This window comes from Colias croceus, chromosome 5 (assembly GCF_905220415.1).
Source record: "Colias croceus chromosome 5, ilColCroc2.1".
NCBI classification, from domain to species: domain Eukaryota; kingdom Metazoa; phylum Arthropoda; class Insecta; order Lepidoptera; family Pieridae; genus Colias; species Colias croceus.
In genome coordinates, this window is record NC_059541.1 from 11,663,324 (window position 1) to 11,680,978 (window position 17,655).

At 31.3% G+C, this 17,655-nt stretch overlaps 1 protein-coding gene across 1 annotated transcript; it reads left to right on the plus strand.

Annotated features, from left to right (window-relative positions):
* Positions 1 to 10,575: 10,575 nt before the first annotated feature.
* On the plus strand, positions 10,576 to 17,308 carry LOC123691996 (facilitated trehalose transporter Tret1-like). The gene is made up of 3 exons (XM_045636596.1): positions 10,576 to 10,866; positions 15,353 to 15,488; positions 15,783 to 17,308. The coding sequence occupies exons 1-3, from the start codon at positions 10,846 to 10,848 to the stop codon at positions 17,189 to 17,191; spliced, it is 1,566 nt and encodes a 521-aa protein (XP_045492552.1). The 5' UTR covers positions 10,576 to 10,845; the 3' UTR covers positions 17,192 to 17,308.
* Positions 17,309 to 17,655: the final 347 nt, after the last annotated feature.

Here is a 17,655-nt window from a genome sequence, read left to right on the forward strand (position 1 = left end):
AAAATTTTGATATAAATTGAATCACTATGTATTAAAAAAAACCGTATCAAAATCCGTTCCGTAGTTTTAAAGATTTTTTAAACATACAAAGGGACATAGGGTCCGAAAAAGCAACTTTGTTTTATACTATGTAGTGATGATGACACTACAGTAATTTCTGCAAGTTCTAATGTTTTGTATCCACATAATGATTGTCAGCGTCATGGAAAATATACCGATATTAAATTATTACCGATCATTTTTCTTGTACATTAGATAAGAAATGATGAAGTAGGTAATATTACATTAGTTCTTATTCCACGCCGGTTAATTACTTTAAAGAATATTGCCAATTCTAGGAAAAATGATCAAGTATTTTTCACTTATCTACGACATTCGCTAAACTTTTCACTTGTATAATATTGTCTTAGACAACCCACTGCTAGTCTCACATAACTCAGAAGCGATGACCATTGTTGGCTTCAAAATATACTGCTCATACAAACAAAACACCATTGTGTACAGGCAAATAGGTCGAGCCTCCAGGTGCAAAGCCAAAGTTTGCAACAAGCATCCATTACGAAGGATTTGGGGCTTATTGTCCTTTCCAAATTAATAACTCCTCTTTTTGTTTACATCTTATTAAACTTGTGGCCATTACAGACTTAGATATTTACGTTGCGATTTGGCTGTGTTGAGTTAAATTTGTTCTTGTAGGTACTTCTGAAATTATGCACGGAATGTGGTTATGATTATCAATCTTGTCTTTTTATTGTGTAACTATTTATAATGTGTGTAAAAATAAAGGTTTTTTTTTTTCAATATTGCGAATGTGTTTAAATATTTCTATATTGCTTCCAGGCTCTATAACTATACGCATAAGGACCTTTAGAATAGTTTCGAATCAATATCACTTTTTTTCAATTCTGCAAAATACTTGGTAGCAAATTGCTTGTACTGTTAAAATTGTCTATGATTTAAGCAGTCATTGAGGAATTTAACAAAGAATACACACAATATTTCTCTTGTGTGTTGTTTATTTAAATAATAATAATCAAAGTGGCGCATAGCTTCCAGCAGTTTTAAAATATTTTAATATCTTTTGTAATGCATATGATTTATATTTTTTAAGCGCTAAAATAACGTTCCTATGACCAGCAAGAACTCGAATTTCTCATTAATTAATATTTTATTACAGTAGGTATCTACTTATACCCAAATAACTGAAGTCGGCTGTCCCCATATATCAAGGCTCGTTTTGGCGCCGATATTAATATCGCAATATAACTGAACACAGCACGTGCATTTAATTAGAATTATGAACTAATTTATGAGTTATAAAAACACTCATATAATTTTTATGGGATAGTTGAACCGTAGCACAAAATGGCTGGAATAAAAATACCTTAACTACTGTTTATTTGCTTATTTGCGGTACTTATAGATGCAATTATATCAAAAATTTAAACAAGCAAATAATAATTATTAACATTATTATTTGTTTATGTTTTGACTTAATGCTGTTTTCTTTAGAAAGCTCCTCGTTCGCAGTTTTAAAGATTATTTATAAAATTTTTAAAAATAAACATTTTGGTGTTGGCAATATTAATTTTAGATAATCCTACTTAATATTTATAAATGCGAAAGTTTGTAAGGATGTGTGTGTATGTTTGTTACACTTTCACGCAAATACTACTGAACCGATTTCAATAAAATTTTGCACACATATAGGGGGTAACTTAGATTAACACATAGGATAGGTTTTATCCCGGAAATCCCACGGGAACAGGAACTATAAGGGTTTTTCTTTGAAAACGCGGGCGAAGCCGCGGGCGGAAAGTTAGTATCCAATAAATAAATAAAAAATATAGCACCAAATAATATTCATGAAGTAATCATTTATGGTTTTAAATTATCCCAGTTAGGTAACAAAGTCGCATAATTGTTTTTAATAAGTATTAGAATTTGGTTTAGTTAAACACTGAAGGAAAATACGAAATAGCGAAACATTACTTTACCTATTCCTTATTATTTCATCTAACAATTTTAGATACCTTCCTAGTAGCATATTAAGCACCCGAAACTAATAATTCCCTTACATTAATGAATTTCCTTCAAGAGACAACTTTAATTATTATTTCAAGCCAGAACATCCACTAGAATCTCGCTTATAATTTTAATCAATAACTCAGTTGACAGTATAACCCCCAACTAGCCTGTGAAGCATTACAAGTAATTACAGATTGTACAATGCGGTGTAATATTGCAATATTAATATTGAGTGTGAACGGTCAAGCAGTATGATGTATGGTGACAGCTGAATTAGTCGCTGGTTCAAAATGCAAGTGCTGAAACTGGTGTATATTTTCAGTATTATGAATAACTGGCTATGCCTCGTGGTTTTACCCGCAGTGCTCCGCTTCTGTTGGTCTTAGCGAGATGATATATAGCTTATAGCCTTCTCCGATAAATGTGCTATCTAACACCGAAATAATTTTTCAAATCCGACTAGTAGTTGCTGAGATTAGCGCGTTCAAACAAACTAACTCTTCAGCTTTATAATATTAGTACAGATTATAAAATTTTCAATTTTCCTCAGTAAAAAACTTTAACATGTGCTTCACTGCACGTATCGCGATAAAATATCCATTTGATTAATCTACTAAAGACATCGATTCATGTTCTCTAAAGATCCCTAAAATGTGTAGGTTACACATGAAAATACCAATACAAGAGCTATTACCTAAATATAAGTATATAGATTAAAAGTACCCCTGTGGTAGTTGAAATTGTCGGTGTAAAATAGTAATAAATCGTTCACAACGTTCTTATAGGTATGTTAAAGCTCAATAAATAAATTTATTTAATGTAGGTACATTTCGTACGTTTTTTTTCGCAGTAATTAATAAGATCCTGTGCAATCATCTTCAGGCATTAACTGCTACCCATTACCAAAATAAAACAAACACCATCACCTGTTAAGACTAAAAATACATAATAATACATAATATGACTATCAGTGAAAAGGGTGCTGAGTAAACTTTGTTTCTTTCTGTCATATAAAAGCAACGCAATCATTAAATTCGTTAAATTCATTCGCCTCTTTCAAATCACGTCATAACATTTGCTGAACGCTACTTTCAATGCTTCGAGTAATCTTTGTACAATGTACAATGTAAACAAGCACTCGACTCGATAATGAAAAGTAATTGTTTCTCAGGGATCATGAATATGAACTGCCATCTTATTTGCGACGATAAATGAAGCCTCCGCTACTGTCCCTGAATATAACGAAAATAAATGATTTTTAACAGCGTTCTATTAATTGCTTTTATGGCGGGCTTTTGTGTTCGCGCTTTTGTTTCATAATTATCGGAACAGCTATTAAGTAAGTAAAAGTAGATAGGTATATTATTTATATTAGGATTATTATAAAGAAATTTACGGGTGAATGTATTTTTGTTATTTTGTGTGTAGATTAAATAAAATAATTATTTTTTGTATGTATAATTATATTTAGAATGTTCCTGCTGTGTATCATGATGAATGTCGCTTTATCAAGTGTATATTTCTTCACTATCCGTGTAGTAGAGCGCTAATAAGAGACGTTAGAAAAAATCAAACTTAAAATAATGCGATCTAAGAATTATTTTATTTGTGTTTTGGGAAAGAGGTAAACTTAAAGAGAAAATAATTTCTTATTGACCTTGAAAAGTTCAGAAATCATATCAGGACTACTGGGACATACGATTGCCTTATTTCAAGCGTTTATTTGGTGAGTAACAAAATTTTACGAAGGAAATTTCGTCACCAGCTGTGAGGGCGTAATTGTTGGTTGTTATCGGTTTTTCTATGGCTTACAATTGAGATAAACTTTTATGAGCTGCGCGGGATCTTATGAGACCCTAGGAAACCGTATGTGACGTCCTGAGGTTAAGGAGGAAGGGTAATTGATAAATCCCTACTTCACTACTTCCCTACTTATATTTATCAATACGCGTAAGTAGCATCTATCTGTCTGTCTCTACTTCATGGCTAAACCACTTGACCGATTTGGATGAAATTTAAGATAATAATATCTATATTAGATTTATAGAACATAGAATAAGTTTTATCTCGGAAATGCCACATGAAAGATAAATGCGGATTTGACTTTGACTACACGGTACACCGCACCGTTGAAACCGCGAGTGGAGAACTAATACCTAGGTGTTCTTATAAATATCAGGTTTCTTTTAAAATAATACTCTAGTAATAAGGATTGAATACAAGGTCATGTTCATAAACCTTTCCGCTTATCCATATTTAGATGCAAATTCAGAGTGCTTAATAATAATTTACCATAGGTACCCACATATAGGCCTAATGTTTCTTTTTTTCAAATTCTAAAATACAACTTGAAGAATTATGTACATCAACTAGATATAAATTGGACACAATAATAATATGTATTACAGTCTATTTTTCTAATTATATAATTTATTTATTCAACGTTAAGCCGAAATTAGCCAACGTTTGATAAAGTTAATGACGACATCGATCGTCTACAAGAATCAACATTGTCTCGTAAATAAAACGGAACGTTACAAACGAGGCGAGATTGACGTTCCCTCAACAGTACAATTTCACCTGTCACCTTAAATTCCAAGTACCAAGTACTTGAGAAGAATCCCAATAAAAGCACGCAATAACCTTTCAAATATCAGTGAGCTCATAATCTCCAAGGTGTAATTAATTATTTCGAATGTTCCGTGTCTTTCTCCTTTTAATGGCGCGAGATAGTCATTTAAAATTAATGGTCGGCCATTTTGTTTCTCATCAAAATGATCCGTTAAATAATTGGGAGCGTTATTGTAGATAATTTACAAAGAGATCTATTGAAACGGTATTTATTTACATTTTATTTTTGTTGTGAATTTTTTATCGTCTCTGACTGTATTAAGTATATTTTGTGTTTTTCGAATATTATTGTTATTGTAGGATTGTAGGTTGATATATTAGGACTACGTTATCAATTCTATTTGATTCCATACATAATATTAAAAATATAAATTTAAAATCAATTTTGTCCGTATTGTATTGGTTATCTTACTACTGAATGCACTTTTGTACAAAAATTCTATAGAGATTCAAACGATGTTCATTGATGTGTGGAGAGCCAGTTTGCGCAGCTTGAAATTCATTGAAATTTTGCATAAACCATTCCTTATATAACCAGGATAAACAATAAAGATAAACCTTAAAATTTTAACGAAACACAATAGAAAAATTGATTAATGAAACCTAAGTGAAATACATCTGCTCTACAACAGAAGGCCTTATGACTTTTTTAACAAAGTAAACTTGAGTTTATCTAATCTTTGCACTAACCTCTTTATAACAACACCTCTAAAAAGACATAATTTACATGACCTAATTAAAGCTAGCTACTGACCAATGCCATGCATTTCTCTCTCAACTTTGACTATACCGGAAATCATACAAGCTACATATATTTACATATTAATATATTATTATAAGCTCACAAAAGAATAATACCTTTGTACACCCAAGGTTCATGAATTTAGAGTAAATCCATTTAGATTTTAATTAAAGAGCGCTTTGGTCCTCAAAGCAGCTTCGTGAGGTTGCCCTTTAATTTATCCGACAATATATTTAGAAGTTAAATTATTTTGTGAGGAATTTTTAAGTTATTAAGGGTATGAGTTGAGTTGAGGGAAATTTATGCTATAAATCCGTGAAGACGTTGTGTGTTTGTTGTAATACCGTTTATGTGGAATATTATTAATGTATAAAAATAAATTTATAAAGAATAGAAAAAATTCGATCACGAGGCGGGACTCGAACCCGCATCCTTTCGCGTCAATCCGGGGCGGATGCCTGACCAACTCAGCCACTCCAACATATTATTATTAATGGCCATACTCGTAGATATTTCAATACATATTCGACGTGTGTACTGTGTATGTAATATTATCGAAAAAAAGCTTTGTAATATACGTAGAGTAATGTATTTACTAGAGAAATCTCAAGAAGATGAATAAAAGAGGATATGTCAGTTTGGGTAATGATTACAAATTCCTTAAAAAAATATCTACTGTTTTATAAAGACATGTTATAATAATTTATTTTCATACTGAATCTTATCTTATATATAAAAATGAATCGCAAAATGTGTTGGTAAGCGCATAACTCGAGAACGGCTGCACCGATTTCGATAATTATTTTTTTATTATATTCCTTGAAGTACGAGAATTGTTCTTATGTAGAGAAAACGTAAACATGTACCACGGGCGAAGCCGGGGCGGACCGCTAGTATAATATAAAAATGAATCCCAAAATGTGTTGGTAAGCGCATAACTTGAGAACGGCTTAACCGATTTCGTTAATTCTTTTTTTATAATATTCCTTAAAGTTCGAGGATGGTTCTTATGTAGAGAAAACGTGAATATGTACCACGGGCGAAGCCGGGGTATTAAAATGAATCCCAAAATGTATTGATAAGCGCATAACTTTAGAACAGCTGAACCGATTTCTTTAATTCTTTTTTATTATATTCCTTGTAGTACGAGGATGGTTCTTATGTAGAGAAAACGTGAATATGTATCACGGGCGAAGCCGGGGCGGACCGCTAGTAATCTATATAAAAATGAAACCCGTTTTCCTTGGTCACGACATCACGCGTGAACGGGTGGACCGATTTACATAATTCTTTTTTTATTATATTAGTTGAAGAACGAGGACGGTTCTTATGTAGAGAAAATGTACCACAGGCGAACCCGGGGCGGACCGCTAGTTTCTGAATATAAACCTGGTTGTATTAAGCCTTGAACTTTATTGTATTTAATATTGTTAGAACAATTCAAGATAGTGATTACGTTAGATAATGTAGTCTAGACAAACATAGGTTTAATTAGTATTTTGACTCTTGTTTACCTAAAATAATAGCTTGTGTTTCAGCCTCAGTTATAGGTAAGTAGCAATTCAAGTGTTTTAACTATGAAAATGGTTGTTGTTTGTTGTTTTATATGTGCCATTGTATTTCGTTCGTTTGCAATTATATTAAGAATAAAAACATAATTCACAAAGATAGTGAACGAGGTGAAAAAAGTAAGTCATATTCAAGACTAGCTTTCTGCCCGCGGCTTCGCCCGCTTTGTCTGAAGCCTAATAAATTATATACTAAAACCTTCCTCGAGAACCACTCTATCTATTAAAAAAAACACATCAAAATCTGTTGCGTAGTTTTAAAGATTTAAGCATACATAGGGACATAGGGACAGAGAAAGCGACTTTGTTTTATACTACTTAAGTAGTGATTTAAAACCTTCACGTATTTTGGTAACTATTTAAATACTAATTATTATGATTACTATAGTTATTCTATTCGACTTAATTTAAACAATGAAAATTAAGATAATACACTTAGGGACATGAAACATACATTGATATAGAGATTAGAATATCAAACGTGTACTAATTTCAGTACATAGCAGAGGCTTTTCATACATACCAAATCCGCTTTAAGCCCACTCCAGACATTATTTAGATGACTGAAATAGGAGCTGTAATACTATATTCAAGCTAAATTGAAGGGCAAGATTGTATGTTCATGTATAATACTAGTACTAAGGATTAAACTAGTTTCACAATGCGGATTTGCTCTCGTAGTACCTAGAAGCAGCCTTCCTATCCTACCCCTATTATACTCGCGAAATTGTGTGACGCTCTATCGTCATCTCTTCATCTAAATGCTTGTTACATTTAACGCTTTTTTATGCGCTTGTATTATAGGAAGTCACGCTAAAACAACTGATTAGACATTAATGATATTTCTGGCCAGTGATAGATTATATTCTAGTTTATCAATGGTATTTTTGGTAGGGTGCTACATGAGTAAATCTTTGGGATCACCCCAATCTAATAGGCTTAAGAATTATTAATCATAGAGCCCCGCACTAAAGGTTCAACATCTATTACTTAAAATACCAAATCCCAAAAGCTCTAATGGAACTTTTATAAGAAACATTTATTGTTACGAAAGCACAGCAAAAAATAAACACAAATTTAACAATTTTAATAAAATTTAAATGCGCATAAACGTAAAATACTCCACCGATAAATACGTTTGTCACAAACGAGTTAAACCTCTATCAGGCATACACGGCTCAAAGTTAAAATTCCAATATCCCAATAGCTTTTAAAGCTCAGAAGTTTAACTGGCAAGTGAAGCTTCAACTTTGTGCTTTATGTAAAATCGAGCTCCGGAGTTCAGCGGTATCGGCACACAATTTTACGCATGTCGACATTAAATATTAATGTACGTACTCAAGTTTTTGGGGCCCCAAAATTGTAATGTGCATAATAAATGTTCAGATTTTTTTTCTTGTGTAAGTCAGTAAATAGTAAGTAAAAAAGTAAGCCAGCATATTATGTTGTTCTGTAAATATCGTGATATCCAGTGACGAACTAATTTATATAAAACTGATTCTGATGATAATATTATATATCGCTTAATCAACTAAAATGTCGATAAATGTATCTATATATCGATATACCTATATACATATAACAACGACACTAATTGTGTACAATGTAAGTGCTCGCACATGGCTAGGTTAAAGTATTTGCAAAAATATGTTGTTACTTTAAATTTCTTGGTTCGTTGCTTTTTACAAAATTTCAAGATGCTGTGTTCACAGGAAGACCTGTAGGTTATGCGAATGTCACAATTTCCCAGCACAAACGGATGTATCATATTTTTATTGCGTTCACATATAAGGTTGATATTTTCACATCCTCAAAAGACGGTAGACTTGAGTATTCAATATACATTAAAAATATAAATGGAACAAGACGTAATGTATACAATGCGCACACAATATTGTTTCTGTTCCATATATTAAACATCGGGGCCTCTAACAGCAAATATTCCCATAATACCTCCCTGTAGAAATTCAAAGAGCACTAAAGAATTCCGATACAACGATCTAGTATTGTTGAACAATTTTCAAACACTGGATAACTCTAGAAATATTGATTAAGTGAACATTGTTTAGCGTTCATGTTCATATCACTATTGTAACCTTGTTTCATTTTATAAGGTTACGTTTAAATGTACCTCACATTTTGCAAATTTAAGTCGGATTTTAAATCAGGTTTTATTCAGTTTTGTTGCTGAAAAAAGTCGTTATTTAAAAATTTTAATGTTTTCAACCTTGTTACTCAATACCTAATATTATTTTTATGCAAAATCTCGTCCAGAATATAGTCTATCCAATCTAGCGTGATTAGATAACAATATTAAACTGTAGTTTAAGTTTTATTGTAAATTATGTTAATTGAATTACTTATTCAAATAACAGCCATCTAATATAAAAACTACAACGTACCCAACAAGTTAGTTTTATACTTATCAACCTTTTTATTGTTTTAATTGCCAGAATAAAATTAATGTGTTGTTATGACCATTAAATTTAAATGCCACTAATATAAATTACGAATTTTATCTTTTTAGTTGGTATTTAGATATTCCTATACAAAATATAATTTATTACTGACTGTTGTAATGGTTATGTACAATATGTAAATGATCTTAAGAAATTAACAATTTTAAAATAAATTGAAAAAATTCAATTAGATTTCTGTTTGAGAAATTGAAAATTTCCATCAAATTCCTTATTTAACTTAAAATTTAGAGGATGAGAAAATCTACAAACAAATTTCTACAAGGTGCCTTATATTATGTATCATCACATCGTACAGGTAAGTATTTACAGGTACGTATATACAGGTGTACCTATATAGTAGTTTTTAACATAAGTAAGTGCAATTAAATCTTCAATTTTATACATACTACCCGCGGCTTCGCCCGCTTTGTCTAAAACCGAAAAAAATGATATACCTTCCTCTTGTATCTATTAAAATTACTCTATCTATTAAAATAACCGCATCAAAATCCATTGCGTAGTTTTAAAGATTTACGCATAGAAAGGGACAGAGAAAGTGACTTTGTTTTCTACACTAATATTATAAAGAGGAAAACTTTGTTTGTTTGTTTGTTTGTTTGATTGTAATGAATAGGCTCATAAACTACTGGACCGATTTTAAAAATTCTTTCACCATTCGAAAGCTACATTATCCACGAGTAACATAGGCTAGGTTTTATCCCGGAAATCCCACGGGAACGGGAACTATGCGGGTTTTTCTTTGAAAACGCGGGCGAAGCCGCAGGCGGAAAGCTAGTATTCTTTATAGTGACTAGCTATGCCCCCGGCTTCTATCTTCATTATCCAACCAAAATCAAGAATCCCCATCCAAAATTAATTGTATATTATAATTATTTATATCTACGTAACTGAACAGAAAACGAGGTAAACTAACCGGTTGCTTATATCTCAAAATTTACCCTTTTAACGGCCATACCGAGAATATTATATTATGTATGTACTGTATGTGTATTATCATTTGTAGGATTGTATAAGAGGTTATACATGTTTACTTTGTCACTTCATCATACGCGTACTAGTTTTTAGTACAACCTTAAATGGTGTGGACGTTCGAAGGTTGCTGTTTTTATTGTCGATAGATCGATTGATATTAATCCCTACATACTATTACAATCCTTATTCAATCGCGATACAGCTGCATTTTCCATGTTTCCATATTTCCTTACACCGCGACTCGTTTTACATGCTGTATGCATTTTTTTATTCTCATGAACAGTCAACGATAATACTCGATAAGTGCAAGTAAATATGCGGAAAGTGGACTAATTATATTTTCGTTTTTAATTGATAATATTGTTTTTCCTGACAAATTTTTGTTGTCAATTAAGTATGTACATAAGGAAATAAGTTTTGTGACATGTCGCCGATTCTTAGACAAGTGAGTGTATTTTTCGTTACATTCGTAATTTTGTTGATATTGATTTTATTAAATTGATGTAATAATATTTGGATCTTAGGAGATCTTAATATTGACATAGGTATCAGTGCAATATTATAAGCAATTTTTTACACTTAAATAAAAAAACAAAATGACGTATCCATCGTTGTATTTCTTGAATTCATAAAATTATTATTTAATATAATATTATATCCTATTTGACAAATTGCTAAGAATCACAAATACCTAGGAGACGACTAAAATTATATTTGGCGGAATCTTTTTGCACATCGTATCACTGAAAGATTTTCATATGTTATAATTATAATATTATATCCGTACAGTGTACTGATTTTTTCAAATCATCATAATTTATAATTTTTTTAATTAATTTATGATATTATATAACTATATTATGTGATAGTTGTTTATGAAATGTGAATGTAATAAATAAATAAATCATAATGTGATTCAAAATTAATATTGTATAATAATTATTTATTCTGTTAATTAACCATTTGTAGAATATAAGAAAATAGTTAAATTTATTAGATTTCGGTTATATTATTTTACTGATAAGTAAACTATTTCTAGTACCTAGGTACCGACTGGTATTTCTTCATTTACATGTAAATTTCTCCTTCAGTCAAATTAAAATGTTTTCTTCTGTGAACGTAATTAACCAGCCTAATTTTTGAATATACTTATGCTAATTTTAGACGTGAACTATTTTTAGTACATATTGTGTAGATACGATGAGTTGAAAAAATGTTAATTTTTGTTTATAATGATCCAGTTTTAATTGAAATTGAAAACTAAAACGTGTTTATCAAATTATTATTTTTTACATAACTTTTCGCCCACGGTTTCACCCACCGGTAAAAATCACCTTATTTCTAGCCACTGTCTGGACTCATATCACCAGACACAAAAAACACGAAAAAATCACTCTATTGCAACGTGAAAGAAAGAGAAAAAAATAGAATTAAATAAAATAATTTTTTAAGTTAATATATTATAGAAATTCTATACGGTTTTTACGAAGTTGAGTAAATTTATACGAGGTGAAAAAAAAAACAAGTGAATATGCTTGTATATATTATAATATTATCGAATATGCTTGTATATATTATAATATTATTAAATTCATCATCATCATCATCATTATCATCATCAGCCCATATAAGTTCTAAATGCTTGGACACTGGCCTCCATAGAGGAAGGATGTATAACTGAGATTAGAGAACTGCCCCTGTAGTCTGTACAAATTAGTCGGTAATTACCGATAACTTATTTATAGACCCGTCTTCAGCAATGAAAATGATGTCGCTTAATACCTCTCCCCAATTTGATGGAAGCATACAATGGATACATATTTGTTTATAATTTTTATTCTTCACAAAACTTTCCTTTATGCGTCAAAATATTTATATATAATAATAGCCTTGTAGCAATGCTTTTTTATCTAAATTAATAACATCATTATTTCAATTCCGTAGTTATATGAAAAATAAATAAAATATAGATTTCATGGATTTGGAAAATCATTTCTTTGCAACACATTCGAATATTGTCAAAACAAATTATTCTTTGACATTGTCAATCGTTATCATACCGACGTTTGATCTCGACAAGATCTCGAAGGCCCTTCTCCCATTACGCTACCGGTATCCTACACGTCCGCGACTAGTATAGGTGGTCGTTTTTGCGTCGCGTTTCGCGCGTATCTCTTCGGAAGAAAGATAAAAAATTCTTATCATCATGTTGTAGTTCTCGTGCGGCTATAAAAACTCTACAATTTACTTATGTTTCTTTCATTATATGGATGAATCCAGTACATCCTACTTTTACATCGTCACTGGAATCGCTCGACATAGCGTCCGTCTACAAAAACGAGGCACAATAATGATGAATTTAGTCATTTTTCAGTCGCTTAATATGCGAGCATCGGGCAGCGAGCAAATATCTAACTAGTATTCTACTCGAGTATCGTATTCTAGAAGTATCGAAATGGGAGAAGGGCCTTACGGTTTGTGTGTATTTGTAGATACGGTTGATAATATCGGAAACATTAATATGTATTATTATAATTTTATAATAAATAGAAGATATTTCACACTTCCGATGCTATATTATGATTTAACGCAATATTTTTTTCTCTTATTTAATGTTATTGCAATTAAAATAAAATAAACAAATAATGTTTTAATTTTAAGATGGTTTCAAAATCTTATTGAAAATGTTAAGAAGCCTCTTATATTATATTAAATAAATATTAAAATAGTGTACTGCTGTCTGCATTTATTCAGCCTAAATTATTGCATTCATATTCGATTAAATTCTTTTTGAACTTCTAGGATAATAAAATTATACAGATGAATACAAATAAAATAAAACGATCCAATTACGAAATAAATTTATTAGAAAATTTTAATTTAACAGTTTATAATAGCGTAGTTGAAAATTTGGCTCAAAACCATCATCCCTCACCAACATAATAATTCTAGTAACTTGTTCATCTGTAAAATATAAAATTTATAGATAAATATTTATATTTAACACATAAATAATATTAACCGTGAACCGCTAAATCAATTGCATTGCATCCTTTGCTTATTAACTGTAATAAAATATACAATTATGCACATAATATAATATAATAATACAAGCTAAAAATACAAGTGATACAAATCATCCGTTCCGTCCTTAGTTTTAGTTCCGTCCGTTTCTACATATGATGTCTTAAAGATTTCTCAAAAGGCTTCGAATTGAGCAGAATTATCTTGTAGAGCTTTTGGAGTCTTTTGATTAGAATTTTATTGCACTTCACAAATAACAAAATATTACTAAACTAAAACTAATAGCTTTAACTACTTATATAAAAACATAACGCAGATTGATATTTTCTTAGGATATTTGTTATCCAATAGATTTATAGGACTTTTAAGAACATAATTAAAAATTATCCTCTTGAAAACACACAATTTATATTTATTTTGATAGAAATTTTATTTTCATCATTGATGATTGGTGTCAAATGTCAAAAAAGTAAATAAGGAGGTTGCCATACATGGAATTTTAGATTCCATGAATATGTAATTAATAGAACATTAATTAAACGATTGATATAAAAAATATCGAATTTGATTAAAATTAAATTAACTGCCACGTTTTTTTGTGCATAAAATTTGCTTTTTTTATATGAAATTGCAATTGTAATAATGCGAAAATTAATATAACTAATTTTAATTTACTATCTATTCCCTAAAACTAAGCTAAATTTCTTGGAAAAAGAACACTAAATTTTTTAGGTCTATACTATAGTTACTGATTGGTTACTGATAATCGTTAGTTACCGACCGATTTCGGTCGATATCGATGTCGATTAGTGTCGAGACTACGCCTACTGGCCTCTTATGAGAATATAGGCCATATAATCCACCACGCTGGCCAAGTGCGGGTTGGTTAATGTCACAAATGTCGTCGAACTTTTGATTCCTCGTCATGTCGGTTTCCTAACGATGTTTTCCTTCACCGTTAAAGTAAGTGGTGATTTTATCAAAATGTACGAATTACTAGATGTATTAAAAAATCTGAACCACTACCGGTTTTTTTTATGAAATTCTCAGAAAAGTAAATATACCTAGAGTCAAATAGAAGTTCTATTTGATTCCATAAAAACCAATTACAATGCTATATTTTAGGATAATAAAATTCATATGCATACTATCTAATAAAATACTCATTTAAATTCTTTTTATAATTTATAACATGTAAAATATGTATATTGTCGCAATAAATATCTTTATTCATTACAAAGAAAATTACTATTTAAGTAGAACGGCGATTAATTAAAAACTCGATTATTTCTAGGCTATCTTTATGATTTTTAAAAAAATTTAAAAAGAAGCACAATTTTTTTAAAAGACTTTGTTAAACGTTTGACTGATGAATGACTTATTGAATTCGTTTTATTATAAAACTAGCAATCCGCCCGCGGCTTCGCCCACGTTTTCAAAGAAAAACCCGTTCCCGTGGAATTTCCGGGATAAAACCTATCCTATGTCCTTTCTCAGGTATCAAAATATCTCCATACCAAATTTCATGAAAATTGGTTCAGTAGTTTGGGCGTGATTGAGTAACAGACAGACAGAGTTACTTTCGCATTTATAATATTAGGTAGTATGGATTTGGCATGCAACAATAAAATATAATGCAGGACGAAGAAATCATACACAATACACATTATCTACACATAGCGATAATATTAAACTTTTAATTTAAACTAATAAACGTAACTTCACTATTTTTATAAAACATACAACAAAAATATACTTACTTCACATAACATTATAAATCTCCAAACCCCAAAAAGAAATTAATACGTCATGACGCAATTTTTATGGACCCAACCAACCATCGAACCGAATCAACTATAGCGTATAATACGACCGATTTTAAAAGTGCATTATTTTGTACTTTTCAGTTATTCGTAGCAGCGTCACCACAACTAGCCGCGATATCAGCGGGAGGATTAATTGGCTACCCCAGCGTGCTGCTGCAGCAATTTAAGAGTAATGACAGCTCCATTCATGCCGATGTCCATACTGCATCGTGGATTGGTAATTATCGTTGTAGAGGAAAAATATTTAATAACGGCCATGTTGTGAGGCTTTAAAAGGCCATACAGAATGAGTAATTATCTTTGATGTGTCATTTGAGCGAGGTACCAGATTAACAACGGAAAAATAAAACACTACAAATATGTCGGCTATTAGCAATGATATTTTATTAAATAAGCGAATATATTAAAACAAAACTTTTCTATTCCGAGTACTGTTTCAGTCAATAAATTAATTTGATAATAATTAAAACATCTATATAAAATCTCACATTCGTTTTTATGAATGTTTCAGCGTCAGTCCATGGCCTCGCCGGCGTTCCCAGCCTCTTCATTCCCTACCTGATGCAACTCCGTGGAAGAAAGTTTGGCTTCCAGACATGCTGCCTCCTCGTCACCCTCGGCTGGACCATCATCTACTTCGCCAGAAACGCCGCAACCATTATCATCGGAGAATCCTTCCAAGGCCTCGGAGCTAAGAGCCTTTTAGTCGTCAGTTACATGACTATAAGCGAAATGGTCCATCCTAAATACCGGAATATTCTAATGCTGTTCTATAGTATAAACCAATCTGTGGGCGTAACACTTGCTCATTCTATGGGACGTTTTTTCCATTGGAAAACTGTTAGTCTTATTTTGGCTCTGCCTACAATCATCGCTTTCTTAATGAGCTGTTCATGGCCTGAGTCACCAGCGTGGCTAGCATATAAAGGTAGATTGGATGAATGTAAGAAGTCTTTTATCTGGCTCCGAGGATTAAACGAAGAATCAGTTTCAGAAATGAATGCTCTATTAAAAGCTCATACAGAAATAAAAGACAGGACGTTAAAATCTCAGAAGAAGAGTTTTAAAGACTTTTGGGCTCAAATAACTAGCAAAGATTTCTATTTGCCCAGCTTTCATATGTTGGTATTGCTCTCTGTTTATTATTGTAGTGGAAATTTGGTATTTCTTGTGTATGCAATGAACATGATCGAGAATGTTACTAAAGACGAGAACTCCGCGTTCATAGGAATGATCATTATGGATTGTGTTACTGTGGTAGGCAATTCCATAGCATATATATTTTTCAAATACTTTAATAACAAACCTGTGCTCTTGACTAGTGGTGTTGGAAGTGCTGTGTTCTTATTAGCGTCATCCATAGTTTCATATTTGCAGTTTTCAAATAGATTATCAAGTGACTCTCTATTATGTTTATATTTATTAGTAGGGTTTATGATAGCTTCAAGTTTAGGAATATATACGACTCCATATGTAATGGCAGCTGAAATAATGCCTGTGAGACACCGAGGTGCTGGAGGTGCTTTGATGGTGATAATAATTTGTGCCTCATACAGTTTTACTCTTAAAATAGCTCCATTCTTGGTGCTATATCTTAAATTACATGGAACTTTTCTGTTGTACACCGTTACGTTGAGTTTATGCTTGTTTTGGGTATGGAGATTTGTTCCTGAAACAAAAAACAAAACTTTACAATGTATTGAAGAAAGTTATGTGGATAAATCTGTATTAGAAGTGAAACCACAGAAAGATGAAGTAAATGAAGTAGAGAAACTAAATGTCAGATTAGTATTAATCGCAAAACCAGAAGAAACAAATGAAATTGTTCATACTGTGATACCTAATGAAGTTATCCAAACGTTACTTGAAAACGAAGAAAAAAGTATAGATGTGGTGACTACTACCGAACGAGGTAGCTAACATACGAATATTACTATATTATTATACACCCTTTTATTAAAATCTTCTCACTTAAGTGATAAATAAGTATTATAAGTATACCTAAATGATTGCTTATTATTTACTAGCTGCTCCGCGCGGTTTCACCCCCGTGGCTCCCCTACTGTTACCCGTAGCGTGATGAAATATAGACTTCCTCGATAAATGGGCTATCTAACACCGAAAGAATTTTTCAAATCGGACCAGTAGTTCCCGAGATTAGTGCGTTCAAACAAACAAACAAACAAACAAACAAACAAACTCTTCAGCTTTATAATATTAGTATAGATAACTATAATAATGTAAAAAATACATATACTTTTACATTATGTTAATTATACCAGTAGATATACATTAAACATTATAGTAATAAATGGGTACAAGCTTATCATAAAATGAGTTTTAGTAAAAACTTTATTTTGTTTAGAAACAGCAATAATTCATAA

What these genes read in the sequence shown, in the direction of transcription:
- LOC123691996 (XM_045636596.1), top strand. Translation starts at nt 10,846, where the DNA reads ATGTCGCCGATTCTTAGACAA. An exon ending in TGTCGCCGATTCTTAGACAA is followed by an intron (nt 10,867 to 15,352) that starts GTGAGTGTATTT and finishes TGTACTTTTCAG; the next exon opens with TTATTCGTAGCAGCGTCACC. An exon ending in CCATACTGCATCGTGGATTG is followed by an intron (nt 15,489 to 15,782) that starts GTAATTATCGTT and finishes TGAATGTTTCAG; the next exon opens with CGTCAGTCCATGGCCTCGCC.